The sequence below is a fragment of the Phoenix dactylifera genome, unplaced genomic scaffold (assembly GCF_009389715.1).
Source record: "Phoenix dactylifera cultivar Barhee BC4 unplaced genomic scaffold, palm_55x_up_171113_PBpolish2nd_filt_p 000153F, whole genome shotgun sequence".
Classification (NCBI taxonomy): domain Eukaryota; kingdom Viridiplantae; phylum Streptophyta; class Magnoliopsida; order Arecales; family Arecaceae; genus Phoenix; species Phoenix dactylifera.
Genome location: NW_024067702.1, coordinates 1012572 through 1028681, shown reverse-complemented (window position 1 = coordinate 1028681; position 16110 = coordinate 1012572). Strand labels below are relative to the sequence as shown.

The 16110-nt window shown below is 38.0% G+C and overlaps 1 protein-coding gene across 1 annotated transcript; it reads left to right on the top strand.

The window, feature by feature from the left end:
- Positions 1 to 2709: 2709 nt before the first annotated feature.
- Positions 2710 to 14518, top strand: LOC120104977 (vacuolar protein-sorting-associated protein 11 homolog). Its single transcript, XM_039117000.1, has 5 exons — positions 2710 to 3076; positions 5923 to 6102; positions 6276 to 6599; positions 6716 to 8494; positions 14012 to 14518. The coding sequence occupies exons 1-5, from the start codon at positions 2855 to 2857 to the stop codon at positions 14366 to 14368; spliced, it is 2862 nt and encodes a 953-aa protein (XP_038972928.1). The 5' UTR covers positions 2710 to 2854; the 3' UTR covers positions 14369 to 14518.
- Positions 14519 to 16110: the final 1592 nt, after the last annotated feature.

Here is a 16110-nt window from a genome sequence, read left to right as displayed (position 1 = left end):
TTTGATATATTTAAAGACTCGGATCACAAACAAAGGCTTGTGTCATTTTCTTTTATGATGATAGAAATAAATATATTTGTTGTTTTTGATTTATGGGTTATCTATTCATGAAAAGAAGAGTATATTCATGGATCAGAGGTGGCAATCAATTTGGGTTGGATCAGATTGGATTGGATATGGATTCAGATCAAGATTTTGTCAATTTGTATCTGACTTATTTATTGAATAGGTCAAACATTAAAATTTGAATCTGGCTTGTTTACTGCATAAATAATCCGATTCGATCCATGTAATCTGTTTATTAAATAGGTCAAGTAAGGTTAAACAGGTTGAACAAAATAAGTGGGTTTTTAATAGATTAAATAAATTTAAATAGATTAAACAAGTTAAATGGGTTAGACAAAATAGAAATAGGTTAAGCAGGTTAAACATGTCTTAAATAGGTTAAATGGGTCAGATTATTGTTCGATCCAATTATTAAATAAGTCGAAATAGGTTAGATGAGTCAAAAGGCTAAACTTGAACCTAATAAATGGGCTTAAATGGGATGATTTATTTATGACTCAAATTTATTAATGTCAAATCTGAATTTGCTTAAAATAGATCATAGGTTGGGTTGATGGATCCGGTCATAACTTGCCGTCCCTATTCTTGATAGAATTTGCTGGTGGCTTGCTTAAAAGAAGTGACTCATAGGACCCGACAATAAAGACTAAAAAGAGTTTATATAATAAATAAAAAAATAGAATTGCAAAGGTAATGGTAACTTGACGTGGGCAGGATGGAAGTATGGAAGGGAGAAGACACATCCAGCCTCGTAGAAACTTTCATGCATGCCAACCAAAATAATAATCATAAAATTATCCATAGACCAAGCCCGCTGGGAGGCCATGTATAAATAGATAAACTATATTAATACCAAAATAAATGTTAATTTTATGGCGGGTTTGTGAGGATTTATTGTGGCTACAAAATTTTGTGGTCCTTTGGTGCATGCACCAAGTTTCATGAGCATAAATCTCACCATTCCAGCCACCCTAGTATAGAAGAGGGCTCTAGCTATTCTAGTGTAAATCTCAAAATCCCTATGTATAGGTGATATGAGATGGCAACGAGGGGCATTCATGTCAAATTTGGCCACATCCCCGCCATAAACCAAGAGTATGTGAATTAGATCAAAATCCAAATGAATGCTATAGCTATATCTGCTCGCCGACTACGAAGCAATTAGGTTATTCACACTAGAAATATATGAGTCATCCATTGCAATAAAAAAAAAAAAGAAAAAAGAAAAGCAATTGGGTATTGGGCCATACATCACTTTTACTACTATCAATATATTTATACATGTAAATTACTAATTTTTCGGTTATTAGTTCATATGTACATCGCATTCAAATTGAACTCAATAAACTTCAATTATCAACATCGTCAGGTACAAGATATTTTGTCAGGTTTACTTCTCAATCTGTGAGATATCAACTATAATATAAACAAATATATTTATGAGCAAATCCTTCTTCTCAATTAGCCCAAGTTACTCTTGTGGCAATCAATCCACCTCATGATGGTGAAACGTTAGTGCTAGGCAGCTACACTAAACACTTGAACACTTTTGCAGGGCTCTATAACATGAATAATTTACTCCCTTCCACATGTATATGCTGCAGCATTTCTGCTGACAAATGGGTTCACTCTTTTAGTTTCAGCCACTGTTGTTTTCTACTTTTATTTTCCCAGCAAGAAAGGCAAGGGCTTAAGTAGGTGCTTTGATAAAGAAGAGTTGATGTTATCACCCAGAAAAGGAGGAAGAAATAAACAAATAGTTTGATGTTTTTTTTTTTTTTTTTCCTTTTCTCCTTAGGGGAGGATGGGAAGATCCCATCAATTCATTTCAATAGAATTTAAATGAATACAAGAAGATCACAGACCCGCAGACCCTCTGCAGCCTCGATACTAACAATAGTCGGCCAATGCTACAAGGGGAGGGCATCTATCCACGAGTTCCCAGCCACGTCAATACTACGCCCCTCGCCTATCAGCCATCTAGTGTACACCAAAGTAGTAGGCAAGTATCTCGCAATCTCTCGCCATAGGAAGGAAACTCTCTGCCTTCATGCGAATGCCTCAGGGCCCAACCGCCCTTAGCGGGATGCTATGATCCGACTTCAGATCTCCTGCGGCTCTAAAAGGAACCGGACTGCGTGCCGGGCAATGAGTATCTTCCGTCTCTTCAGAAAAGATAGAACCTTAAGGCCACCCTCACTGAATGGGAGGCAAATGTTCTCCCATGCCACCAAGTGCACCCCTCGACCACCTCCATGCGAGCTCTATAAGAAGCCCCGAAGTAGCCGCTCAATCTTCAATAGCACTGTCTTTGGCACCACCGTGTTTGCCATAAGATAAATGGGCATGGAGCTAAGTACAGATTTGATCAGCATCAATCTACCCATCATAAATAGAGACGCTGCTCGCCAGCCCTCTAGCCTACTTTGGATCTATTTTTTATATAGTCATTTTGATACATGTATCTGATCCAATCAGTTGATCTGGCTGTTAAACCTCCTTATATTAATGGTGGCTTCTAGTTTCCTAAGAGCTGATTTAAGAGCCTCGAAGGTGCTGATGTGGCATATTCCAAAGGGCCCACTATAGGATGCATTCTAGAGAGCGGGTTTCTTTTCTTTTGGTGGAAGTATAGAATTTTATTCAAACGGACCGACCCTTCCAAGTTTCATCTCTCCTCCCCCTCGTCACCTCCTCTCCGATTGAAGCCAGCTCGATTTCTAGGGTTAGGGTTATCCAAATCCGCTCTTCCGATTGCGTCTCGCTTCTTTGGTGGGAGGGATCGGAGATGTACCAGTGGAGGAAGTTCGAGTTTTTCGAGGAGAAGTCCGCCGGGAAGGCTTCGATCCCCAGCGAGATCCCCGGCCAGATCCTGTGCTGCGCGAGCGGGAGGGGGCGGATCGCCGTCGGATGCGATGATGGCACCGTCGGCCTCCTCGACCGCGGCTTCAAGCTCTCCTACGGCTTCCAGGCTCACGCCTCCTCCGTCCTCTTTATCCAGCAGCTCAAGGTAGTGATCATCCCTCTTTTTCGTCGTTAAAAATCCTTGAAATTGGAAGCTTTGATCGGTAGTTATGGTTTTTTTGTTCTCATAATGGCTAGATGACTTAATCATCGACGAACAAAGAAAATTACAAACTTTTAGCTTATGAAGCTGCCATCTTTGGAGAAAACTTCATTCCTTTGAGTGGAAATGGGAACTATAACAATGCGAAGAAAAATTAGATAGAAAGAAGTTACCGGCACTGCAGTAGGATCCCTCATGCATGCATGCGCGCGGAGGTGAGGCCTTGCCGTGCTACTTGTGATGAAGTGACCCTAGGCAATTTGTAGGGACTGAGTTATCTATTTATATGATACTATTCTGCTTGTTAAAATGAAAAGTTCTAACTCCAAAACTTGTAATATTTTTAAAGATAGTCCAAGGAAATGCTTGAATTATATGGGGGAGCATAAATGGACATCACTGAAATACAATTTTAAAGCACCATGTAGTTGTAAAAGCGATGAGGTTATGCTTGGTTTTGATTGTAACAGAAAAATGTTATAAAGTTTTAACATCTGTTTTAACTCTTGATTCTTATTTAGGTAGCTTTTCGATCATGTAGTTTTTGGTTTTTCCAACTTTCTACATTGCAACCTTGATCAACAATGTGGATCTAAATTTGAATGCCTTATCAGAGATATTGCACTAGTAGTATTCGGGATCAAATCTTAAAATCTAAATGTGTATCGTGTTCTGGTGATCGTAGGAACAGCTTGCTCATTGATTTCATGCTGATGACTATGTTTTCAACTTCTTGTACCCTCACCCAGATCATTCCAAAATCTAAATTATGGCATCTTCTTTAATTATTAGAAAAAACTTTAAAGAAAGGCTGCAGGCTTAGTAAGGCTTTTTGATAAACATAAAAGGGTAAGAAAGTATATTTTTGGGTGTGAAAGTAATAAGCTTTCTGGTGGGGCTGAAAGAAGAATGATTTGATAGGTTGTTTTCCTTCTAATTATAGCAAATATTTGCATCTTTCAGCTCCAAATCTATTAGGCTTCCAAATAGTTTTGTGCTTGTGGGTAATGGCATGCCTTAGAGTTTGATGTCTTTAGTTCCAAATGACTGCATGGTTGGAAAACATTGTAACCAGTGAGTATGACAAAAGTGGAAAGTGGAATCCTTTTAGATATATCTTAACCCTTATGTCGATGCTTATGTTGGATCGGTGAAACAATTAAAGTCATCTTATCTGCTATGAGGTCATAATCTAATTTGGTATGCTTTCGTGGTTCCTGGAAATGCACGAAGTGTTTCCACGAGGTGAATGTCATCTATTTGTTTTACTAAGAAATTTTGGTACTTGATTTCTCAAGTGGCAGATTAAAGAATTTGGAAGGTAAAGATTGTAAAGTCTTCAGAATCCACTCATACTTATTTCCCATATTAGTGATCGGGAAAAACATTAGCAATGAGTTCATGGAGCTTTTAAAGAATATGAAATTTTATATTTTAGCTCAAGATTGGATTTGAAGTAGCATTTTCTATCTGAAGTCCTTTTTCTCAAGCTGCCAGTCTGAAAGCCTGCCCTTATATTCATGCTTACATAATAATTTAATTGTTTTCCTTTTGGGTGCTCATTGTCTTCTTGAATTGGAGATGTGATATAGGAGTAACCTCAATCTTGTCTTGGCTTTTATGGTTATCTAAGGTGTCTATCTCCTATGAAACAGAACAGTATACTTTTTCCTTATAAAAGGCCTTAGGAACTTATATTATGAGGTGATTCAAGGAGTGTTGGTGTTTTGGACATTATAAGTTGGTAGCTACAGAGGCTTGTTGTTATTTCTAGTTGATGTTCATGGCATTGCTTGTGTGTGTAATATATACTTCTTTCTACTTAGCAGTGCCGATGGGCTTGCATATTATCTTGCTAGTGGGGAGAATTGAGCACAATGTCGTAAATTCTTTACCTCAGCCTTTGTCATTTGTCTAGTCTTTTACCATTATGGCCTTGAGCCTATTCTCCCATGTTTTTCATAGTAAATTTTATCGATCATCCAATAAGATAATGCATGGTTTAAGTGATCTTCCACCAAAACTTATGATTAGATTTCATCAAGGTTCAAAAACTTGGTTATTTTTGGCTTTGGACGAGGCAAATTTAATTTCACTTTTGATATTTTTGATGGTCTTGGTATCTTGGCTCCAATTTTATCCAAATAGGAAATGTCGAAAAGGAATGGAAACCATTAGGAAGAAACAAAAGGAAAGCAAGTCTAGCAAACATATCAGACATCATTATATTATTGTATTCTTTGTCACCTTTGAGTACATCATTGTAGTAGTGTCATGCTGTAATAGTATATGCATGCAGGTATCTATGAGGTGGATAAATAGATAATAATATTTTTTCATACATTTTGACATGCAATATATCATCTTTTTATTTAATGACGATCAACACATAAAAATTTAAATGTTTATGAGGTTTGAGCTCTATGATAGTGAAAACCTATGTCGCAGTTTACTGTTTTAGATTGCTTTGGTTTGATGCTTCAAATTATCCACAGAACATGGAAATTCAAGCTTAATCTTGTGAGAGTTCTCCTTAAAATTGGAATAAATGAAGAAATGACTAAAAATTGGCGTAAGTTCAATTCCTTTTTGGCCTATGAGTATGTTTTGTATGAAACTTCAAAATTAACTTAGGTCAGATCTGTACTGACGGAAACTAATAAGTTTCATTTTTGGAATGTTGGCTGAAACTTCAAACTACTGCTTCAATATTAGGGGTCCACAAAGTTAGTTTATATATCTCAATATAGCTTGGTTTGTGATCTATTTATATTTTCTTTATTATTCAGCAACGCAATTTCCTAGTAACCATTGGAGAAGATGAGAAGACATCTCCCCAGCTATCTTCAATTTGCTTAAAGGTGTTTGACCTTGATAAGATTGAGCCGGAAGGTTCAAGTTCAAGCATGACTAGTCCTTTCTGCGTCCAGATACTGCGGATATTCACCAATCAGTTTCCTGAAGCAAAGGTATTACAGATTGCATTTGTTTGCTTTACTTTACTGGCCTTGTACAAAACTCTATACTCTTCCTTTCTTTCTTTTGATGGCGTTTTGTTTGTCTTCTTTTTGATTGCTGGTGTAGTGGTGCCAGTTTCATGTTTCTGCGAGTCTAATGAGTCAAAGTGCTCTGCTATCTGCAGATTATTTCATTTTTAGTTCTTGAGGAAGCTCCTCCAATATTACTGATTGCTATTGGTTTAGATAATGGTTCCATCTACTGCATCAAAGGTGACATTGCACGTGAGCGTATCACACGCTTCAGGCTGCAGGTTGAGGCTGTCTCAGACAAGAGTCTCTTTTCTATCACGGGTCTTGGTTTCCGAGTTGAAGGGAGAACTCTTCAACTCTTTGCTGTCACTCCTAGTTCTGTAAGTTTGTTCAGCTTGCATGATCAACCACCAAAGAGGCAGACCTTGGATCAGATTGGATGTGATGCTAATGCCGTTACAATGAATGACCGCCTGGTATGCATCTTTTGTGTTTTTTACATGCCCACTATTTTTTTTGTATTCTTGTTTTTTTTTTTCTGAATAAATACCTAGGTGTTGGTTATATTGGGCATTTGTTATTAATTGAGCAGGATCTGATTATTGGTCGTCCTGAAGCTGTGTACTTTTATGAAGTTGATGGGCGAGGTCCTTGTTGGGCTTTTGATGGCGAGAAGAAATTTCTTGGTTGGTTTCGTGGATACTTACTGTGTGTTATTGCAGATCAGAGAAACAGCAAGAATACCTTTAATGTTTATGATCTGAAGAATCGGTTGATTGCCCATAGCATGGTGGTAGGTGAGGTGTCACACTTGCTATGTGAATGGGGCTTTATCATTCTTATAATGAGTGACAAGAAGATTATGTGCATAGCAGAAAAGGACATGGAAAGTAAGTTGGATATGTTGTTCAAAAAGAATTTATATACTGTTGCAATCAACCTTGTACAGAGTCAACAAGCTGATGCTGCTTCCACTGCTGAAGTGCTGCGAAAATATGGTGACCATTTATATGGTAGACAAGATTATGATGAGGCTATGTCACAATATATTAACACAATTGGTCATCTGGAACCTTCTTATGTTATCCAGAAGTTTCTAGATGCACAAAGGATCTATAACCTTACTAATTATCTTGAGAAATTACATGAGAGGGGATTAGCTTCTAAAGACCATACAACTCTTCTTTTAAACTGCTACACAAAATTGAAAGATGTTGAAAAGCTAAACAAGTTCATCAAAGACGATGATGCTGTTGGTGAACACAAGTTTGATGTGGAAACTGCCATTAGAGTGTGCCGTGCAGCTGGGTATCATGAGCATGCTTTATATGTTGCAAAGAAAGCTGAGAGACATGAGTGGTATTTAAAGATTTTACTTGAAGACCTTGGTAGATACCATGAGGCATTACAGTATATTTCAAGCCTTGAGCCCAATGAAGCTGGCGTCACTATGAAAGAGTATGGCAAGATTCTTGTAGAACACAGACCAGCTGAAACTGTTGATATACTCCTGAGACTCTGCACTGATGGTAGCGAATCAACAATGAGGAGGACCTCAAGTAGCATGCACTTACTTATGCTGCCTTCCCCAATGGACTTTATAAATATTTTTGTACATAGCTCACAATCTCTCATGGACTTCCTAGAAAGGTATATCAGTAAGGTGAAGGATTCACCTGCTCAGGTTGAAATTCATAACACACTTTTGGAGCTATACCTATCTGACACCTTGAGCTTTCCATCAGTTTCACAAAGAAATGGTGGTGAAGATCGTGATCTTAAAGTAATAAGTGCTAGGGAAGTGGCTAACGGGTCTGTAAAGGAGAGCAAGGAGAAATATACTGTTGAGAACAAAGATGTTAAAAAGGAAAAGGATTGTGTAGAAAGACAGCAGAAGGGTCTAACCTTGCTTAAGAATGCATGGACGTCTGACATGGAGCAACCTCAGTATGATGCTGATCTTGCTGTTATTCTTTGTGAAATGAACAAATTCAAAGATGGTCTGTTGTTCCTGTACGAGAAGATGAAACTTTATAAAGAAGTGATTGCTTGCTACATGCAGGCCCATGACCATGATGGATTGATTGCGTGCTGCAAGAAGCTAGGGGATTCAACTCATGGGGGAGATCCATCTCTTTGGGGTGATCTTCTCAAGTACTTCGGGGAGCTTGGAGAAGATTGCTCCAAAGAAGTAAAGGAGGTCTTGACTTACATTGAGAGGGATGATATATTGCCTCCCATAGTTGTTCTACAGACATTATCTAGGAACCCTTGCTTGACACTATCTGTTGTAAAGGATTACATTGCTCGAAAGCTTGAACAAGAAACAAAGCTGATCGAAGATGACCGCAAATCAATTGAGAAGTACCAGGTTAGTATTTTAAGAACATAACAGATAAGATTTTTCTTCTTGCTTATTATGAGCATCAAGCAAAGAATTAAGAATTGATCCAGTAATAAGTTTTGGAAATTAAAGTGTTAAGGGAGTGCTTCCAGAAATCACTAAAACTTTTCCTCAGTCCTTTCTTTATGGGAGCTTAAGTAACATATACTTGGTTGCTTCGTTCCACGAAGTTAAAGAGAATGTATAAATTATTCATGCACAAGTGCCTAAAGATTAATTGTTATTTGCAAGAAAATTAGTATCACAAACAAAGTTGTGCATTGAATTGTTAAGCTGAAGCATATGAATTCTCTTTAGTCATTTGCTACACCAGGCACATTAATGCTAATGGGAATACTCACAATGTAACTTTCATTTGTGACAAGCAGTTATAAAGAGATTATCTAGGTTCCAAGGATGGCTTTTTGGTATTACATGAAGACTATGTGGTCCTTTTCTCTTAAGTGATCAGTAGGCTGATCCAAGTTGTATGAAAATGTTAAAGTATGAAAGAACTTTACCGATGTTGCCTGTGATCCACTTTTCCAGAGAGATCTGCTTATGAATTAATTTTAGTGTACAAGCATTAGATACCTAGACAGTTTAAGTAACTCAAGCATGTAGTAATGATAGCGATTGAATAATGTACTCAAAGTAACATAGGTGGATTTGTGTTGGTAGTGAAGCATGCTTGGAAGCTTACAAGGGTTGCCTTGTCCTTGATGGACAAAGGTTAATGACAACAAACATCTGGCTCTTATTATGTGCAACAAAAGAAGCACTCACTGAAATTGCATCAGGATGGAAAGTAGGGCCCATATAAGGAGAGATTTCTCCATCTATTGAGATGGTGAAAAAAGATTATACATGAAAAGTTATATAAAGATCACAAATATCAAAGGAAGCCTTGATCCTTCAATTTTTGAAACACCAACAATCACTGTTTATATTACTTTTGAGCAAAAGTGAATACTTTCTGAACATTTCAAGCTTTCAAATTTGGATTAATTTAAGCTCATTCTTTCTTCTTCCAAACGTCCTCTAGAGTACATGTGGTAAGATGCTTCAAATCTGCTAACCATCTTAATAGATGCTTATCAGCTATCAATAGTTGGGACTAGTGGTGCATGGACACATGCGAGAGTCAAAGTTTTCAATGTGCATCCAAGTGTTTAATTCAGCATGTATTAAAAAATGCAAATATGTAGAAAATAATGTTCAATAAATTAAGTGACAATATTTATTATAATAAATTACTAAAACATAATAAATTTTCATAGGTCAAAAGTATGATTGCTGGATAGGCCCAATACATGGTGGTACAGGCCATACATCTATTAAGTTGGCAAAATCTTTGTCTCAGTAACAGTCCCCTGTGGACACGATATTTAAACAGAGCATGAAGACAAGTGAGGGGATTTCTCCCAATACGCTACTTCAAGTGCCATAATGACATAGAAGTCCTATGGGGAAAAAAATGGAAATCTGAGGGAGCAGTCAGTGAGTTACACATCATCTGTGTAACCTTTTCGAGTGAGATTTGCATGAGGTTAGTAAAGAATTTTTATTCTCTACCTTCTAGAATAAAGTGCAGTGCTAGCATCATCTGTGTAATCTTTTTGAGTTACACATCATCTGTTTAATCTTTCTGAGTGAGATTTGCATGAGGTTGGTAAAGCATTTTATTCTCTATCTTCTAGAATAAAGTGCAGTGTTAGCATCAAATAGAAGCCTCATGCAAAACAAAGTTGATGTGTGACGCTCCTGTTGCACCTACTGCTTGTACTTTAGGGTTTTAATGATAGTGAAAAACATAAAAGAGGAAACTTAGTAACTTAAGCTATGTAACCCTTTGGTGTTGAGATATCTGTGTTGTTGAAGAATTCCTCTGAAAAGATAAATTGCCATTCTCTTGTGTCTCTTCAAATTGATTTTGGTTTAGAACATAGTGTTGAGTGCACGGAAGCAGCCACCAGCAAGGGAAGATGCAGCAACTGTTAGCTTGGTTATTGCAGTATTCTTTTGCAGGTTGTGTCCTCCTATATATGACCCCTCTCTCTCTTTCCTCTCTGTTGCTTGTTTCCTACCTTCATTCTCTCTCTCTCTCTCTCTCTCTCTCTCTGCAGTCTTCTCCCCCTCGCCTCCCTGCGTTTCTCCTGCCTCTGATCTTGCTTTCCCGTTCTCATCCTATGATTGCTTGTACAAATTTGCCTCCCCTCTCCCCCCCTCACTTGGCTTATGTGCATGGCCATGAATTATGTTGGACCATGTCATGTAAGTGTTTGACAATTTACTGTCCTTGAAGTCTGTGTTGTGTCCTATGTGAAGCCCAAGCATTTGACATGTACCGAATTGCTGATTTATTGCCGTGGTAACTTGGAGTTGGGCTTTGAGATTCCAACTTACATCTCAAAAGATGATTATTCCAACACCTCATGGATGTGGCCAGAGAAGTGGATAAACAATGTTAAACCATTCTATTTCTTTTAAAACAATCGGACCTTCAAATCTAAAGAATTCTTTTGAGCACTAGAAGGAAAAAGAAAACCACAAAGCAGACACTCAAAATTTTAAGATAGATTTAATTGCTCTAGTTCTTAGTAAAAGTTTTTAACATGCACTTTAGAGATTCGTCCTACTTAGACTTGATCTAACTTTAGGTAACAATCTAAATCCTTTTTTCCCTGACACCAATAATTTTAGTGCTAATAGATTTCAAACTGAATAGAAATTAATTAAAGTGATAGCAAGAAGTACTATACACTATCCAGAGCATTCCAGCTCGACTTTAAAGTTGTTCTCAGCCAGTCACTATATCAAGGGTTTGACTCTTTGGTACTGCAGGATTTTCCAGATCATGAACCAAAGTCAGTTTCCAGTTCTCAACAAATAAACTTATAAAGTGAGGATGGGGACAAAATTAGATGCTAAATAACTCAAACTAAATTTTAATATACTTTGAACATTTTCTATGCAGTCATGCATCATTGCATTGTTTTTTGAAGCTACTGTTATTATCATAGATAATATTGGAACAGAATGAAAGCTACAGAAAACCATTTTTATGGACAATTTAACCATTAAAAATACATTTACCATGTAATGCCCTCTTGGTCTTGCTCTATTTGCCTTGCCCACCTAGAAAATTTTATCTTCGATTGGTTAATGAACTTTCCTTCTAATAAAATCTAAAAAACAAAATAACCCCCAAAAAGTGCACGAAAAAGAAATAGAAATGCATAGTCATAGGTTCAAAATACTGGTAGATAAGACTTGCTGGATAGGGTTACGTGTGCATGGATAGAAGTTTAAAAGATGGTTGAGAATTGGTGTCACAGTTACCTTCTATCATAATTGATAATTTGTGTCAAATTGAGTGGGTAAGCCTGGATTGAGATTTATTTTAGGAGAATTATTTAATGATTGAAGCGTGATTTATGAGGGCTTTGTATGACATGTTGTTAATCTGACATCAACCTTCCAATGATTTATTTTGGTTAGTCATCTTCGGCAAGAAACATTAATGTTATGAAACCTAAAAAGTTAATTGCGAAAAAACAAAATTACTGATTGTGCAGTTTCAGCTTGTTTATCGACATGAACACTCCTTGAATTCCTTTGCCTTGGAAGTAATTTAGATCTAGTGGGAAGTCAAGATTTGATATCGGTACATTCGGTATATGGAGGCATATATGATTACTGGCCAAAAACTTTATCAAGTACATTCTGATATATGGATGATGACTGCTAAGGACAAACATCACTGGATAAAGATTGTTGGAGAACTGAACTAGCACTGCTTTCATTTGATAGTATCTGCAGGTACAGTAGAGTTTGTTTAGAAGGTGGAGAGGAAAAGGCATTCAGAAAAATGTATCATCTGATGATTTTACTTTTAAAGTGTCATCTCAATTGTTTTCTTCCTGTTTGCAGCTGAATTGTTTGTTTCATTAAATGATTATTTGCAAAGCAAAGAAGTGTGATAGCCAGCCTTTCAGAGGAGTTATGGTGAGATAAACAATGGTTGGTGCATGGTATGTTGAACCAATGCGTACCGGCCGGTTTAGCCCATACCGGACTGGTCTGGTGCCTGACCGATCTGGTTCCGCAGTGAAAAATGGTACAGAGCCCGTACCATGAAAACCCAGCCGAAGCCGGAGAAGAAGAAGAGAAGAAGAGAGCAAGCGGGGGAGGGAGGGAGAAGGAGAGGCCTTCGCCGCCTGCCGAGGGCTGCGGGGGGCGGCGGAGGCCTCGGCCTCGGCCGCGTCCCCTGTTTCTTTGGAAACAGGGGACGCGGCAACCCCTGCGGCCTCCGCCCCCCCTCCCCCGTGGCCCTCCGCGGGCGGTGGAGGCCTCTCCTTCTCCCTCCCTCCCCCGCTCGCTCTCTCTTTCACCTTGTCTCCTCCGGCTCCGACTGGGGTTCTCGGTACGGGCCCGATACCGAGAACGATGAACCGATCCGGTAGGCCACCGGTATGCCTACCGGTAACGGTTCGGAATACCTTGGGTTGGTGTCTAATTTGTTTTAACACTTCTTTAGGGAACCTGGAGGTGCAAAGAAACATGTGGCTAGTTGTTAAGATCGAATGCAAGAAGAATATGAGATTTCGCTTCTCTAACAACTACTAACAGATAGCAAGAGATATGGCATGTGTTTCTGCATCCATTATTGCTTGATAAGATTTTGGCTTTTCCTGGTTGGCCTGTTTCTGGGAGATTTTTATTTCTGGACAATCTGCATAGTGGAATAGGCTGATTATGTCCATTCTTTACTGTGGAAAAACTGGAAACTATTTTTCAGGATGCTTGTGTGAGTTTCTCAGTTTATACTGATAACTCTGGCACTATAGTTTCAACTCTGGCTTCGTGCTGCCTGCCACCATGAGGAATTGTGAAGTACAAGACTAGGATGTAGTTTTAGGGGTTTTATATTCGGCTGGAGGAATAGTTTAATATAATCTCACTTGCATTAGGGTATCAGGAAATGGAGCTCTGCTAAATTATCTGATGTGGATTAAGGTTGAATCTTAGGCAAAATATGTTATTTACTTCCTTTTCTTTAGATTTAGAAACATGGGAGGGTGCTTTGGTTCTAAAAGGAAAATGGTACAGTCAGCATATCTTTTGGTACAGTACAGTAAACGTACATAGACTTCATACCTGTGGCATGAAAATCGCAAATCTTTTGGTACAGTACAGTAAATGTACATAGCCTTTGTACCTGTGGCATGAAAATTGCAAATCTTTTCCCCCTTTTGGGGCAGGAGGTTGTTTATTATATCAGGCTTGGTTTGCACTGTTTAGTTCACAAAGCTCTGGATCATTTCTTTTGCTTATATACATTAGTTAATATCAGGGCTTGCATTTTACTTGCACTAGTTTGATGGCTGTCAGCATTTAAATGACTAGGCAAATGAAACCTGTTTTCTTTTTAAATAAAATAGCCAGCCTATGCTGCTCCATTGTTATTTTATTGATTTTACATTTACATATTTTGATATGCAGGAAGATACTGCTTCAATGAGGAAGGAAATACAAGATCTCAGGACTAATGCAAGAATTTTTCAACTTAGCAAGTGTACAGCCTGCACCTTCACCCTTGATATTCCTGCAGTACATTTTATGTGCATGCACTCATTTCACCTACGCTGCCTTGGGGACAATGAGAAAGAATGCCCAGAGTGTGCACCGGAATACAGATCCATTTTAGAAACCAAAAGAAATTTAGAGCAAAATGCCAGAGACCAAAATTGGTTTTTCCAGCAGTTGAAGAGTTCAAAGGATGGGTTTTCTGTAATAGCAGACTATTTTGGCAAGGGCGTGGTGAGCAAAACTAGTACTGATCCTCGACAAATTCCCTGATCTGGCAGTACTCAACGAGTTGCATGGTATAACATGCTGGTTGTAATGTTTCTGTCATCATCAATGTGTACATCTGAAACTGATTTTGTAAAATTCTTGAATTCCTCATGGAGGTTGGGACCTATTGAATCTTTTATGTTTCTTGACCTTAACAATTCTCTGGGCTGCTGTTTTTTCTGGATGAGATGCCATCAAGTTATATGTGGTTATTAAGGACTGGTCTTCATGGAGGTAGCCTATATAGCAACTGAACTGGACCTCTAGGGAGTGAGGAAAAATGAGAAAGGAATAGTTGACATGAATAACTCTTTTCTGACAATTACTACATGAGAAGGATTTGAGGAGTTTCCACTTTCTTGTGCAATCAGTGGCTTCAAGAACAATGGAGTTTTATATAGTTCTATTCCCATAAAGTGCCCTGATTTGCAACAGTTTCCCATTTGCCACGTAATTTTGTGGATACTTGGTAATGATCTGAAGATGTGAGATGATCTACTCTCATATCACTTGACCTAGAATTCCATGACTTGAAACTCTGTCCAGGTTTATGCATTGCTTCACTTTTCATTTTCCCATGATTTGAAGAGTTGAGATGACACCCTTTCTTGTTGCCTGTTCCGACCTTTCTGTCATGTAGTAAAAGTTCGTTTAATTATGCGTTCTTTATCTTAATTTCAATATTTGCTTGCAGTGTGGTTTCTTCTGCTGTATTTGTTATAATTTCATCTAAATTAATGGGCCTGCGCAGTTGTTTACTTGAAGAAATCCTTGTTTAGTTTTTTTCTGGTGTTGATGTTGTTGAAAAGAAGTAACAACTATTCCACGCAAACTAGTCCTTCTCGGAAAGAAAGTTCCACCTTTTTCTTCAGAGATGTCAAAAGTAGGTAAATTCCGGGGTGTTTTTCTTCCTTCACCTTTTTCTTCTAGGAGCCACTTGTTTCAACCTCTTGTGCTTCAAACGACTTTCATTGAAGTTTCTAACAAAAACATTTCTTTATATATCTAATGTCTTGCGGACGGTTTTCACTTTGGGCGTTTCGTATTTGAAAGATTTTTTAGGTACCTTAAGGAGCAGACATAAGAAGCTTGTTTGCTCTAGCTTCTCAAGGCTACTGTTTTGCTTATCCTTCTTTCTAGAGCACTTCCCATATAATGTTACCAAGCATTTATCTTTTTTTTGCCCAAAAAAAGCTACTCATGAAAAAAAAAGAACCTAATCATGCAACTACCCTCCCATGAATGCCCTGCAATCACAAGGAGAAACCATACGTATTAAGCAATTCATAATCTTATCAGCAGTTTATTTGTCAGCCAACAGCCCAATCAGTAATCATGGTGTTATACTAATGAATAAGTAAGTGAACCCCCAAATCTGTAGATAGAATCAAATCTTACAAGTGCAAAATGGCACCAGTGTCATTGCTTTAGCATCCAAGAGAGTATTGTTGGGATGATGTTCCAAAACGATTCGTTCAACACATTCGAGATGTCGAATGAAACATCAGGTGCTCTTAGGGTTTATATTTCAGAGCTATGCTTAAAGTGGAGAAATACTTAAACAACAGTTCATAGTTAATCAGATGACAAACTTCACTAAATCCATCCATCTGGTCATGGATTAGAAACTGACCTCAACATGTTCCATAGTATGAGGCTGTAAGCCAGTTAGTCCAAAACTGGTTATCTACCATGTCGCTGTATCCAGAATCTTTTTTCTTTTTTTTTTTTGTTGCAATCAAATC